The 15,793-nt window shown below is 34.8% G+C and overlaps 2 protein-coding genes across 2 annotated transcripts; both read right to left on the bottom strand.

Moving 5' to 3' along the window:
* Positions 1–3,767: 3,767 nt before the first annotated feature.
* On the bottom strand, positions 3,768–5,779 carry LOC6571358 (odorant receptor 85c). Its single transcript, XM_043214769.1, has 4 exons — positions 4,907–5,779; positions 4,802–4,809; positions 4,577–4,733; positions 3,768–3,824 (listed from the first exon to the last, which is right to left on the bottom strand). Exons 1-4 carry the CDS (start codon positions 5,777–5,779, stop codon positions 3,768–3,770), a joined length of 1,095 nt encoding a protein of 364 aa, XP_043070704.1.
* Positions 5,780–6,809: 1,030 nt separating this feature from the next.
* On the bottom strand, positions 6,810–8,410 carry LOC6568334 (odorant receptor 85c). Its single transcript, XM_001994648.2, has 3 exons — positions 7,415–8,410; positions 7,178–7,333; positions 6,810–6,866 (listed from the first exon to the last, which is right to left on the bottom strand). The coding sequence occupies exons 1-3, from the start codon at positions 8,390–8,392 to the stop codon at positions 6,810–6,812; spliced, it is 1,191 nt and encodes a 396-aa protein (XP_001994684.1). The 5' UTR covers positions 8,393–8,410.
* Positions 8,411–15,793: the final 7,383 nt, after the last annotated feature.

Genomic DNA, 15,793 nt, shown 5'->3' with positions numbered 1-15,793 from the left:
TATATTTAAATCAACTATTATTTGTCAAAGATATTAAATTTGATTCTAATTTTAGTAATATTGGAAAGCATTTGAAATAATTAAAGTATGAAGTGCGAATTAGTATAATTTTTCTTTTGAAACTTATACAAGAACCACTACATAAAGCAGAATTGTTCTGAATAGAGAAATTAATAAGAATCAAGCCCAAAAATTTCATTGACATTCCATATATAAAGACTTGTGTGTCTCTTTGAAAAGAGGTGGAAAAATAACATTTTAGACAGCCATTTATGACATTTGTTCACTTATACATATAACTAAATTGATGGTCAGATATAACAGTAAATTGTTTGACATCAGAAATGGTAATTGTTTGGTATCATTCACATCATCAATCCATTTTGGCAACATTGTACAATGCAAATAACCCATTTGAAAGCTGCTGACTAAAGTTGCAGTTAACTGCCTATTCTGCGGTCTTTCAGTCTGTGTTTATGATTAAACTCTTTCGGCCATTTGCCCATTTGAACATTACGCACACAAAATATTCAATTAACATTTCGATTTATCATTGCTGCACCCAATAACGCACTTAGAAGCATTTCACAAGAATGCTTTCAGAAAATATGGTTCGACGACCTCCCGGAAAGCCAAATGGTAACAGTGTCCATTGGTTCTGCACGGACCAAGCTATATAACTGGCAACGCAACACTCGCACTTTATCGCTGTCGACTATTTGACAAGAAAAACTGCAAACTCGAAATCAATAAATCATACGATGGCAGACAAAGAACTCCGCTAAGCTGAAATGAAACTACAATCGGGTGATTAAAGGCTGGGAAGGGGATGGTGTTGGAGGTGGGTGGACCACATATTGTCTCAATATTTGAATTCAATTTAATGGTAGCTAATTGAAAAAACAGAGCCCAATTTGCGCCAAGAATGATACATCAGAGTTTGCTCACCAACCGGATCACATTTATATACCTTGTGAATCAAAAGTGGAGTAGAAGGCATATAGTTGAGCATCATCCATTGGAATTATATGATATTTTCGAGACATTCGATAGAATAGTAAAAAAGAGATAAAAACCAAACTGTTGCTTCTTTGAAAACGTTTGACTTTTGTATCTAAACAAATAAATGACCTTAAAAACAGATAAACATTCTTACAATTTAATTAATTGGCCGTTCGAAATAAATATTATATAAAACGAAGACTATATTACTTTATTATATACATCAAATTAATTTATATATGTATATAAGTCAGTAGAGAAAATTATCTATTAAGTTAACTTAAAATTGATTATGAATAATATTTAATTGAAAATCTTTTAGTTTTGCGCATTATAAATATTTACTTATCCCATAAAATAAAATTCGGAAAACATATTTTGAAATTTAAAATCTAAATAAGGGGTAGCCACAATTCGATCACTTTTGACTAGAGTATTTGAATTTTTTTTAGATTTCATATTTTTTTTTGTCGAAAAATTCATCATTTTTTTGTGAACTAGTCAATGGACATGGTTCACTGGGTCATGTGAGGTATATGCATATCCATGTGACTGTATACGTGTGTGTGCTGTGTACCTATCCCGGGTGTTGAGTTATTTGCACGTTTTGATAAGTGGATTTAACAATCAGCAGAAAGCACAAAATGTTGCAATAAAAATTATTTCATTTTTGCCACACACAGGTATATCAAAGAGTGGATGACTTTTTTATTGAAAGTTAGTCTATATAGCGAACAACAGTTTAAATATACATACATGTTTTTTTATTGCAATCAATATATTTTGGGTGCACTTATGTCCATTAAAAATATTTAAAATAATATCGATTCGTTTTTTTTTTAAGTTTTTTATTGAGGTATAAATCAAATTTAATAATGTTTTGCATATTAAACAACAATTTAGACATTTATTTTCAAATGTTCTCGAGTTATATATTTATTTTACTGATACATAGTAGCCAAGAATGCTAAATTTGACTTTTATAGATTTTGTCCTAACTTTTATGGTGCGATTTGAGAACAATTTTGTCTAGATACATAATTGTATTACATCTCATGATTATATATGGCGAAATCTAAATTTTCAACAGCCATAACTTTGTACCAAGCATGGCTTTTCAATCATTGCTTGAACTCTAAATAAATACTACATACAATGTTGGAACCGCAATTCTAGGTTTCATGTTAAGATTATTTCCAGAAGCTTCAAATGCTAAATTAAAGTTTGGGAAATTCTATTCATTGTGTTACATACCGGGTTGTGTGACATAAAAATTCAATATTCGGAATTTAATCAGAAAATCGACTAATTGGCTTGACTCTGTTGCTTTTTGACGTGGTAATCATTTTGCGCTTACGAGTATATTATAAGGTTATGGCCATATACGGCAAACAAATGCACACAAATAAGCAGATAGCAGATATTGAAAACTGACGATGTTGTTGGAATTTGTAAATCATACAAGACGTGACCAGAAATTAAATGTTTGTAGCACAGTAGAAGCCTTATAAAAAATTTATAAAAATGAAAAATAAATCCCCAGAAAAAACCCACCCAAAATGAAAGCGCACATATTTATAAATATTAAAAGTATGTGCTTTTGTGTAGACAATTCGACCAGGAGATACCCTGAACACAGCTTTATAAGCCCATATGAAGGATTGCTGATAGTAAAACCCAAAACACTAAATACATGTACTTTGAAGATTTGTCTGATTTTTCTGTCTTTATAAATCTGTGTTTAGTTTAGATGATGTTAAAACCAATTTAAATATCTTTCCAAAAAGACGGCTAAGTCGATCAGCTAATGCTGATCAAGATTATATATAATTTATGGTATCGGACATACTTCCTTCTGCATTTTACATAATTTGCTCAACTTCAGTATACCTCTTTTCCCCATTTTTAATGTCAGTAGGGTATATGGAAAACTGTCATACTAGTGCACGCATATATATAAGAAAAGTAGGTAGGAATGGAAAAAAAATAAAATAGTACATATATTTTAATATTTTTTATGAGCATGGCTCGAAACGACGGTCGGCGAACTGAAGCGAAAATCGTGCGAATGCCAGTTGCAGGTGATTTATAAATTCATCAAATAGGCAATGCATTCTGGTCTTATTTTTATCCCACTGGTGGCGCGAGAACGAGATCCAAGGAGTACTGGGTGGTATGAGTCTAACCAGCCAATTGGCTACTGCGAAACTCACATATGTAGTGCCACATATAGTGAGCACCAAGAAAATAAAGCATCCATTGGAGCCTGAGATCGCATTTTCGCAGTCGTTTTGTAGCAAGTTCGCACACTTCAGCGCATAAATTGGTAATAATGTTGAGTGCGAAGTCAGAATACACCCACACACTCACACACTTCATAGAAAGTGCATTACATTCAATCAAACAGCTTTGTTGAAAAACGTCCATTCCGAAGAAACATATATAGAAACGATAACAACAAGAAAGCAAAATGCAACTGAAAAACTCATAAAGCCTAACTTTCGTCCAGAAGAGCGTCAAATACAGTACGAACATTTTTTAACACATGATGTTAAGTTTTTCTTTCATTTTTTCCACAAGATTTCAGTGGGGCAAGTGCTGGACTAATGAACGAGAACGTTATAGAAAACGAACATGCGTTTGCATAATCAAGAACCGACCTATTACTATGTCGCGCTTGATCCTTTAAAAGCATATGATAAGTGTCGAGTTAAGCATTTGTTTTATATGTGTACTACTCGTGTGTAAGTATTTGCAGGACATTCCTATCCGGCATACATGGTGCGAAGTAGCGCAAAAAACTTGTACGATAATTGCAGCAGCTGAAAAACAGAGATAAAAAAATGACAATTATATTAAGGCTATTTAAAAGAAGAAAAAAACAGGAAGGAATATTGTAAGATCAATTTTCGTTGCTGAAAATTCGTTTTTTTCCCTAGCCATATAATTCCTATATAATTTCATTTCTTAAATGCAAATTTGAGGATTACTTTAGGACCAAAATCGCGTCGAACTAATTAAAATTATTTTGATACTCTTTCACATGTTATTTTTGTAATTAAAATTTAAGCTTATCTTTTGAGCAAATAAGATAAAAGCTTATTCAGCTAGCAAAAAGCTACATATTAACATAGTTTCACATTATAAATCGTTAAAATGGAGTATAGCATTTGAAAATCACTCTTGGAATATAAACAAATTTCACTCTTGCACACATATTGTTGCTGCATGATATGCTATTGTGAGTTAGGAAACTAACAAAATTTTCCTTTAAGAGTATTCTAGTGATGATCAAAATTTGCATTGAAAATCTTTTGAGTATCCCCTTTAGATATTTTGGGTGAAATATCTTGGAAAAAACAATAATTAATAAATTAATAATAATAAATAAATAAACAATAAATTTCATTTCTAGCTATAGTCATATAAACCATCAAACATCATCAAATTTACCCTCTAGCTAACTTAGTTCCAAACTGAAAGTCTATTCTATTATATACTGAGATACTATAAACTTTGATTTTGTAAAAAAATTAAGAAAAATTAAAGTTCATAAAATATTTGAAATGCTCACTTCCGTCATGGTGGCTCTGGTGATAGTCATAAGAACCGTTGCCTTGAGATAAACTGGATTTTGAGATCGCGCTATGATTAAAATCAATGATCTGCGATATCGCACATCCGCATAGTTCCAATTCTGATTATAGGCTGCCACGGAAATACTAAAGGCTCTGAAAAAAAATAAACGAGAAGCGGAGGTTTAATTTAAAAATCACAACAATCACAACAGAACACGCACCGCGTCGGCTATCAGTTGTCCATGATGGCAAATCAAGTAGGCCTCACACATTGAAGCGATTAGAAACAGAAATAATTTAATAAGTACAACAAGCGGAACGCCAACTGTCATCTGAAATCCCACGAAGCAAATAACAAACGATGAGATGAGCAAGTTCATAAGCAAGGGCACACCAAAGACCTCATTGAGTTGATTAGAGAGAAGCAGCAGGCGCTCATGATACTGAACCACATCCAAGAGCACGCGCGAGTCCTTTGACCAATCACCGCTCAGCACCTGCTTCTCAATCGTCCTGGCCAAATAATCAAAGTGCATGACGATCAAAGTGGTAAGAGCACAGATCAACAAGTCTGTCGCTACCTGACCTGCTGCCGCCACGCATGCAGCAAAGTCCTGATAAATGAGCATCACATAATAACTCCAATGCTCCTGCCAGTGCCACGGGATATAAACTGGATAGGGCAGCCGGTGTGGCACTTCGCGGATACCGAGCCACAAATCGTATACGCAATATTCCGTAATATCAAATAAATTATATGTCCAAGTGAGCACGGTATATAGTATGGAAAAGATGAAGCTGATGCGCAAACAGGAATTTAAATATTTGTCCAAATTGTAAGCCGATTGAGCCGCCTTGTCACATGGAAACAATTTCTCCAACTCCCATATAATGTGGCTGAGCGCCGGTTTCTTTTGCCATATAGACATTATTTTAATTATGCCCACGAAAACGAAACCAATATACGACAAGTCCATAATAGCCTCCAAAATGTGCTCTCCGGTGGCAAAGGCAACCAGCACAAAACCCATCTCGCCAAACATATTGACACTGAGGGTGATTATGTTGCCTAAAAACACAGGACTGATCGAGTGGCTGGCGACACTCGAACGCGACGTTTTCGTATAGGGCTCAATGCCAACGACCGAGTAAAAGAAGTTGGCATACTTAAAAATACTATCCATTTTGGCCAGCGGCATTTTCAATGGACTTCTTGACTTGTACTGCTCTAAACCGAATATGAACTGTGGAATGACTGTACGCACTTTTATAGACAGAATCAGGAGCAAAAATTTACTATGCATTTAAATTATAGTTTACAGTCAACAGTTAAATGTTGACAGTTGCAGTTAAAAGCTGCCCATATGCCAAATTAAAAGCTATAATATTCAAATGTACACATAGATTACAATTATTTTCTTAATATTTAAACGAATGTATTTGGCATTGAAATGAATAACATATATCTTTCTGCAAAGAGTTCTAATACCTATAAAAAAAATTTACAATTAAGCTAGTATCCAAATAAATAATTTGGACACGTCAGCTAATTCTCAAACTTATCCTTTGTTACCTTGAATAAATATCTTATATAAAGTTTAAAAAAATAATGTCATTTTATAATTTACAAAGAAAGGATTAACAGCCGATTAAGCTAAAGCTTAATGAATAATTTGCAAACGACTTCTTATTTTTATTTAGTTATCTTATATGAATATCTGAAATAAAGTGAACAAATTACCATTGGAGCTTGATATTGAAATTTCGCCGTCATTGTGCGCATAAATTAGTAATATTGTTGAGTGCGTAATCAGAACACACCCACACACTTTATAGAAATTGCATTACGTTCAGTCAAACAGCTTTGTTGAAAAACGTCCATTCCGAAGAAAAATATATAGAAACGATAACAACAAGAAAACAAAATGCAACTGAAAAACTCATAAAGCCCAACTTTCGTCCAGAAAAGCGTCAAATACAATGCGAACCTTTTTTAACACATAATGTTAAGTTTTTCTTTCATTTTTTCCACAAGATTTCAGTGTGGCAAGTGCTGGACTAATGAACGAGAACGTTATAGAAAACGAACATGCGTTTGCATAATCAAGAACCGACCTATTACTATGTCGCGCTTGATCCTTTAAAAGCATATGATAAGTGTTGAGCATTTCGAGTTAAGCATTTGTTTTATATGTGTACTACTCGTGTGTAAGTATTTGCAGGACATTCCTATACGGCATACATGGTGCGAAGTAGCGCAAAAAACTTGTACGATAATTGCAGTAGCTGAAAAACAGAGATAAAAAAATGGACAATTATATTATCAATTTTCTTTGCTGAAAACTAGTTTCTTCACTAGACATTGAAATATAAATATAAAATATCTTGAAAACGAACAATAGTTAGTTATATAATAAATTTCATTTCTAGCTAAAGTCATATAATCCCTCAACCAGGAATAAAATTACCCTCTGCACTGAAAGCTAACTTAGTTCCAAACTGAAAGTCTATTGTATTATATACTGAGATACTATAAACTTTGATTTTTTTAAAAAAATAAGAAAAATTAAAGTTCATAAAACAGTTGAAATGCTCACATCCGTCATGGTGCCTCTGGTGATCTTCATAAAAACCGTTGCCTTGAGATATACTGGACTTTGAGATCGCGCTATGATTAAAATCAATGATCTGCGATATCGCACATCCGCATAGTACCAATTCTGATTATAGGCTGCCGCTGAAATACCAAAGCTCTAAAAAAAAAAAAATAAATGAGAAGCGGAGGTTTAATTTAAAAATCACAACAATCACAACAATCACAACAGAACACGCACCGCGTCGGCTATCAGTTGTCCATGATGGCAAATCAAGTAGGCCTCGCACAGTGAAGAGATTAGAAAGAGAAATAATTTAATAAGTAAATCAATCGGAACGCCAACTGTCATCTGAAATCCCACGAAGCAAATAACAAACGATGAGATGAGCAAGTTCATAAGCAAGGGCACTCCAAAGACCTCATTGAGTTGATCAGAGAGAAGCAGCAGGCGCTCATGATACTGAACCACATCGAAGAGCACGCGCGAGTCCTTTGACCAATCACCGCTCAGCACCTGCTTCTCAATCGTCCTGGCCAAATAATCAAAGTGCATGACGATCAAAGTGGTAATAGCACAGAGCAGCAGGTCTGTCGACACGTGTCCCGCTGCCGAAGTGTAACCTGCAATATTCTGGGAGATGACCAGCAGATAATAACTCCAATGGCCTTGCCAGTGCCATGGTACATAAATTGGATAGGGCAGCAATAGTGGCACTTCGCGCATCTCGAGCCACAAATCGTATACGCAATATTGCATAATATCAAATAGATTATATGTCCAAATAAGCACGGAATATAACATGGAAAAGGTGAAGCTGATGCGCAAACAGGAATTTAAATATTTGTCCAAATTGTAAGCCAATTGAGCCGCCTTGTCACATGGAAACACTTTCTCCAACTCCCATATAATGTGGCTGAGCGCCGGTTTCTTTTGCCATACAAACATCATTTTAATTATGCCCACTGAAACGAAGCCAATATACGACATGACCGTAATGGCCTCCAAAATGTGCTCTCCGGTGGCAAAGGCAATCAGCACAAGACCCAACTCGCCAAGGAGATTGAGGCTGAGGTTGATTAAGTTGGCCCAAAACACAAGACTGATCCAGCGGCTGGCGACACTCGAACGCGACATTTTCGTATAGGGCTCAATGCCAACGGCCGAGTAAAAGAAGTTGGCATACTTCAAAAAACTATCCATTTTGGCCAGCGGCATTTTCAATGGACTTCTTGACTTGTACTGCTCTAAACCGAATATGAACTGTGGAATGAATGTACGCACTTTTATAGACAGAATCAGGAGCAAACATTTATTACGCATTTAAATTATAGTTTACAGTCAACAGTTAAATGTAGACAGTTGCGGTTAAAGGCTGCCCATATGCCACATTAAAAGCTATGATACAAATAATTTCTGAATATTTAAGCTAATAAGTTTCACATTGGAATGAGTAACATATACGAGAATAAGTTATATTCATATAGAAACGCACAATAGCCACTTAAGCTAAAATCTAAATAAAAAACTTGGGCACGACAGCCAATTCTCAGTTTATGCTTTGCATTTATTTATCTTGTATAAATATAATTTATAAAGTTAAAAATTAGATCGAATTTCCTTGAAAAGCGTTATTTATAAAATTCAACTTGTCAAAAAATAATAAATAATTAATTCATTTATGTTTTCTGCATTGTGCAACATTTTACCTGGCATCGACGAGCAGATGCCCGCGTTGCTTCCGGAACTATGATCCTTAAAGTTCCCTACGCTACGTGCTTGCTGTGCATAATACTAATTAAATGATATCGTGGGGAAGGGGGAAGAGAGGAAAAAGGAATTGAGCCGATCTCATAAATGTAATATGTAGGCGAGAGTCCAAGGCATCTAATCAGGCATAGGGGTAAATTGATTATTAATAAATTAAATTGAATATTTTAATGTTGGCAGTTATGAGTGTTGAAGTGATTTTATTTGATCGCTTAGCATATCTTTTAGCACTTTATGTGGTTTGCATCTCTCATCACACCACCTAAATTATTTAATTATATATTATAACATTGCTTAAGGGATCGTCAGATGATCTGTAGAAGTATTTGAAGCATAGTGATGCTGTGCCGTGCAATTTTCTCCAGTGGAAAGTTTGGTCACAGATTTTATTATTTTTTTTTTTTTCAACTGCGATTGGCGGCGATTGGGCTTGAATTCGCTAGTTACTGATTCAATGTATATATGGTGACGATTCAGAATAAGAAATTTAAGTATGTTTTCAAAAAAGAAATTGCCTTTGTTTATTTGTTCGAGATGCAGTTGTCCATAAAGGATTTTCTGTTGATAGCTATTATTTTTATTTATTTAATTGTTTTAAAAAACTTTTTTTTGTTTAAAGTCGATTTTATTAATTTCCACATGTGCCTTAGACAACTTTACTAGGTGGAAAACAACCCAAAGTCCAAATACTTTCCGCAAACAGAATCAGAGTAAGAATTTGCAAGAAGAAACATGTGAAGAAATTTAACAAATAGGGCTCGACATTGTATTACTTTACCTTATAGAGGACATCAGCAAAAGCTCGGCTTGGTATGGCAAAACCCATAGCATAGACTTGGGCATAATATATGTATTAGTAAATTAGACTAGCGCACTACAATTGCTTTATTTATATGGGATGTGGAAGAAAATTAATATTTAATATACTTTACACTGTAAATTATACAGTATTTGACAGTATTTTCATGCTAAAATTTGAGATAAACGTTAACAAAACCAAAAACCTATTCAATCGTTATTTATGATTTTGATGCCATTAATAACATTGTGAAAATTTATTATCAAAGATATCACCTGCTTGGTTCTCAAGCAAATATAAAATTTATTATGAATTCACGTTATGGCTCATAGTTAAGAGTTAAATGTTGTATGTCGACAGTTGCGGCGCGTGCGAGAAATAATTGGCCGTAGGCTTCACATATGCCAAATTATAAGGTACGATACGAACATGACCACAGACTTGGAATTTAATTGTTATTTACATTCAGTGAAGACCACTTTTAAATTGGTATACAAAATGCTGAGACACGCCACCAACGATTGCATAATATATCACTTGAAGATAAAATCGACATCAGCACACACACACACACACACACAAACACTCACACATACAGCAAAAAGGAAATAAATGTTAACGGCAATAAAGGAAGCCAAACAAATCTGAAATCGAGCAATTGAAACGTTTAAATAATTGCAATGGAAAACGAATCAGCGCATCAAGCCAAACGAAGTCATTTTTCATCAATCGATAGATGCGAAAGATGGATTCAAAATGGGTAAACGGGAATCGAAAATGGAAATTGCAGAGTGGCTATCCCCAAGTCGCCAGGAGATGAAGCGTACTTCAAATAAATTAAATCTTCAAGTTTCTCGACAAGCTAGCGCGCATTAAACAGGCTAGCCCAATTACAAAGTATGCAATGTGCACTGAGAGAAATATTTCAATTTATCTCGAATTTTAAAACTCTTATATTAATTCGGATGTTGTGACGAATAAATATATTTTACGTTCGATGTCAGTTTAAATTCAACTTTATATTAGTTAAACTTGATTTTTGGGAATATTATTTTATAAACTAAAGATCGACTAATACACAAAAAAAATTATTATTATTTTTTGTCATATATATATAACAAAATTATTAAATTATTTTTTTAAGTTGATGAATGAATATTACTCTCTATTATATCCTTTATTTAATAATTTTCATTTTAAATATACATCACTCTTAATTCTTTATAAGTTAATTTGTAGTTTTCTCTTTAATTAAAAAAAGTTTCGACTCCACATTAACTAGGAAAATAAATAAGTTGATCGATGTAAAAAGTAAACTTAAAATCCACTTGTTCGACTATCAGATATAAATCTTTATTTTTTCAGTGTACTCTGTGGCGGCGGTTTTCTCGTTTCTTCGTTAAAGCTGGATGATGATAGACCTGCCCGGAAAGGTGTGCTACACAAGGAATGGCAACGCAAAGAGATTTTCGTGTGCGGCATAAGTACAAAAAGCACGGCAGGCAGTTATTTGAATTTGGGCCAAATTGAAAGAAACCCAACCGCGGTGCGCGAATGCAAAAAGAAGATTTGCGATTGTGGCAAAGAAACAGGAAACCGCGCTTCTGAACGGAAAACAGACCAAAAGGAATTTTCCGCACCTATCACGCATGGAAATTCAATGTGGATGCCTTTTCTGCAATTTTTCAAGTTTATTTTTCTTTCGACAGAGAAGCTTGAAACTGCAAAATACAATTAAACCATTGGGATGAAAGTTGCTCAAGTGATGGTCCCAGCAGCACAAAATTGTTTTGTGTGGTACAAATCAGTGCGCCGGGGCACAGGACACGCTGGAGCGAGAGACAGATAGAGAGATAGAGAGAGAGAGGGAAAGAGAGAGAGAGAGAGAAAGAGAGAGTGAGAGAGGAAGCGACGGAAAACTTTGCCGAAACTTTTATGGGCAGTGAACTAATTTCTGTGTGTTGAAGTTTGCCCCATGTTTTACATTGGTTATTGCGCCGGAGACCACGCTGCCCCATAGCGGGAATTGATTTGAAATTTCCTGTAAAGCATGTGCACCAAACCAAAAATTTGCATATGCGCAAAAGAGAAACACCGAAATTTAAACCAATTGGGCAGAAAGCTCAAAGCATTTGCACCTGCTCTTTGAACCCACGTCAAATTATTTGGTAATGCATTTTGCAGTAGCAATGCTGCAATGGCTGCTGTTCGATTTGAAATCCTATTACATTTCATTATGGTAATTTGTTAATATGAAGAGTACATGGACAAGTGAAACAACTTGCCCAAGACATCAATTTCAATTCAGAGCTCAAAGTACTCATTCGAAGTATAATGAGAAAATTAAAAAAAAAATACTCAGAGTCTGGAATACCGTGGAACTTTCAAATAGTTTCATTAATTATATCTGTGCATTAAAACAGCATTAAAAAAATATAATTTAAAAAATAGAGTGGTGTTTCTTTTTTTTTAAATCACATTAAATACGCAATCTTGAAGTAATTTTATTAATTAGTTATTTCTAAATTACGTTTACAAGCCTTTGAAGAAATTAAGAATTTCGATACTTGTAACAGACTTCGCTTATTTAAATTATAAAAAGATGTCACCAACAAGAATATTAAATATTCTTGCATCTTCTGCCTGGACTTGCTCTGATCTGTTCTACCTGGCTAGCTACAGGATATTCAAAAAAGCACAACTATCACATTGTAAATTTTACATTTGGTAGCAAGACAAGTCGTGCGGAGCGACCCCCTTTGTTGACCCTGCCAAAAAGTAGCTGTAATTCACTTCTCCCTCAGTGTGTGTGGAAGTGTGTGTGTGATTGGGTGTGTGATTGGGTGTGTTTGGCTGTGTGTGTTTGAGTGCGTGCATGTGTAACTGGAAGTGTTAGTATGGGTGCAAGTGTGTGACGTTTGACACATTTGCTGCGGAAATGTGGACAGCACTATGGACAGACTGTAGATATGCATGTGTGTGTGTGTGTGTGTGTGTGTGTATGACTGTGATCTGGTATGTGTTTGTGTGTGTGTGTGTCCTGATGCTCGTTTGTTAGCAATAGCCGCAAATTTCTATTTGATGTGAAGTCCCTGCGGTCTTGGCCACAATTTTTGGTTATGCCCAAAATGCTGAGCACACCCTTTAAACTTTTAAAATCTCATTCTCTCTCTCTCTCTCTCTCTCTAACTCTCTCTCTCTCTCTCTCTCTCTCTCAATATCCTTCTCTCTCTGCTTGTGTGTGCTCGTGTTGACTTTTTGCTTTTGAGTGTGAGCGCTTTGGCCTTGCGGCTATCAAGTCCCATGGCTATTGATGACTTTCGGCATTTGTTTTGGCAGCCAACATTTTGGTTAGCCAAGTATTGTTTGTTACCACCAAAAATAATGCCCGAAACTAAATGCACCAATTAATAAAATAACAACTTTGCGTATAATTAATTGTATATATTTTATATGTATGTACGTGTGTATATGGCCAGGATTGTTAATGGCAGGATATGCATCAATGTACAATGTCGACACACACATATCGTGCTTATCGGCCCAAACTGCTGGCCTAAAGCCTACAGTAAAATATTACAACGTGGACAATGTCGCCTGCTGTTTTCCCATAGTTGCACCGGATGCCATTGCCTGTTGTTGTAGTTGTTATTGCTGTTTTTGTTGTTGCCCATGCGCACCAATGGGCAAATGAACAATTTATAACCGCTTAATTGAACACATTTAGAAGGAAGCCGTAACCACCGTTAACACACAGCAATACACACACACACACACACATGCACTTGGACATGGCTAAGCAAATGAGCCGAGCCATCAGCTGGATAGCAGGCAAAGCTCCGAACGAGAGAATAGATGAGTCGCCTTTCGCCTTTCCAGAAGACAAGTCTGTAAAATCAATAACAATTCAGCATCATGAGCAATGGCAGCTGCAACATATTGTGGGTGGAGTTACTGCAGCTGTACTCTCGGCTGTGGTGAGGTCATCTGACAAACATTTTAATTAACACTCGTTGTGCTCAAAAAACACAGTTTTTGTTTTTAAAATCAATATATATGCTTTTCAATATTATTTGATTCTATGTGTAGAATAACTAAAACCGTTCTCCTGATCGGCAACAGTTTTATAACCGCTAATGAGAAATATTATTGATATTAATATGTTTCTATTCCAAAAATAAATGTTTATATTTATAATATACTAAATTTAAAATAAGTGATTAGGAAAAAAACATTTTAAAAGTGCAATAAACAAATAAATGAACCTATAACAAATTTTCTCAATAAACTAATGAAAATTTTAATTTTGTACTATTATATATTATATATTTGATTGAAAAAATAAGCTTAATAATTCGTTACAAATTTTTTCTTGAAATCATAGATACAACAAACATCCTCGCAACTGTGATATAAAAAATAAAAATAATAAATTCAGTATTGAAGTTTTTAAATAGTAAAAAATCTTAAAATGAACTTGCCACAAAAGCATTTAATATTTCCTCGGTAATTCACTTCTAATTAATTAAATAAAAAACGGAGAAAGTTTTTTTGAGCAGCTAAAATTCGTCTTAAAAATATTAAATAATAAAATGTAAGCAAAATTAATTAGCTTTATTTTTAAGTTAGAATAAATCAATATAATCAAATAAAATTGTTTTTATTCCTCAGATCTCAGATCACATGCGCTCAGCACTAAACTGGTTGATTTGCTTTTAATGATATGTTGATATGTACATATATATATTAAGAGCATATTGAACTCTCGCTTCAGTGAACAAATTAACATCCTGCTTTGGCAATGATTCAACTATTTGCCAATTGATGCAGCTGTCCGTAAGTAATGCCTAGAGCTAAACATTGCTTCAGCTTGAGCTTCCCTACCATTCCTCATATCAAACCACACTCCTCCCATCTATCGTTCATTATTAACTTGAAGTGCGTATTTAGCGGCAAGTGGCATGTCAAAGGCAAAGATTTGTTCACACAGCTTTTGTGTTTCACCTCTGGGTAAATTAAGTAAGTAGCTGCCACCCAATTGGAATCCAATGTAGTCTGTTGTCCATGACACTCGCCCTAAGCCTCTCCTCGCCCCCCAATAGCGGAAATCCCACAGAAGCAACCGCAATATTCTTAAGCAGCTAAACCAAAAACAACAAAAGCAAAACACTACGCACAGAGAGCTGCACAGTCAGAAATACTTCTCGGTCATATTCCTTGAATGGAACTACTTAAGCACGTTAGCTTAACGGGAGTAAGCCCAGCTACGACCTACAGGTGAAAGGCAGAGATAATAGCATTGCTCTGCACAAGTGATAAGCACACACCCTCCCCTCCTCTTACCATTACGCCTACCCTTCGCCCAGCAGCCAAATAATAATGAAATATTTTGTTATCCCTAGCAGAATGTCAAGCATGGCAAAAGGCAACTGGCAGAAGGTGCCCCCAAACCAGATGCTCTCAAATGATGTGCCAAGTATTTGAATAGCTTAAATGCGTATATATCATTAGCGAAAGGTTTAATTGCCATGGATATTATTTTATTATACTTATGTATGTTGGTATGTACATTGTATTTATATTGTAGCCACCAATGCGACTATAATTAGCTAAACTCCAATTATGATTTGGGTGTGGAAAAGGCTATTAGCAAACTAAAAACCAGATAATATAATAAACTCATTTACCGGTATATGAAGCAATCAATCTTAACTCTAATCCATTTACTTTTTGAGCTATATGTAATCGATTTGCCACATTTTAAGTTGCACAAAACCAATAAACTTTCCTAGTTTGTTTTTTAGAATACACAAATTTAAACGATGAACATAGTTCTCAATACAAAGCTAATTGCTACGGTACGCACATACGATATTCGCCTATCGAAATTTAGGAAAATTACCTATCGAGCGTGCACTTTGACTTCAAATGAATTACAACTGTTCAAATATAATTCTAATGTTATATTATTGTGCAATTTATTTTGTATTTGTAGTAGTAAGTACAACACAATTAAACTTGATTGGCAATTCATAGCAACCGGTTTATAA

This window comes from Drosophila grimshawi, unplaced genomic scaffold (genome assembly GCF_018153295.1).
Source record: "Drosophila grimshawi isolate 15287-2541.00 unplaced genomic scaffold, ASM1815329v1 contig_311, whole genome shotgun sequence".
In the NCBI taxonomy this organism is placed as follows: Eukaryota; Metazoa; Arthropoda; class Insecta; order Diptera; family Drosophilidae; genus Drosophila; species Drosophila grimshawi.
Note: the sequence above shows the minus strand (reverse complement) of the source record. Positions and strands in the feature narration are given on the sequence as shown.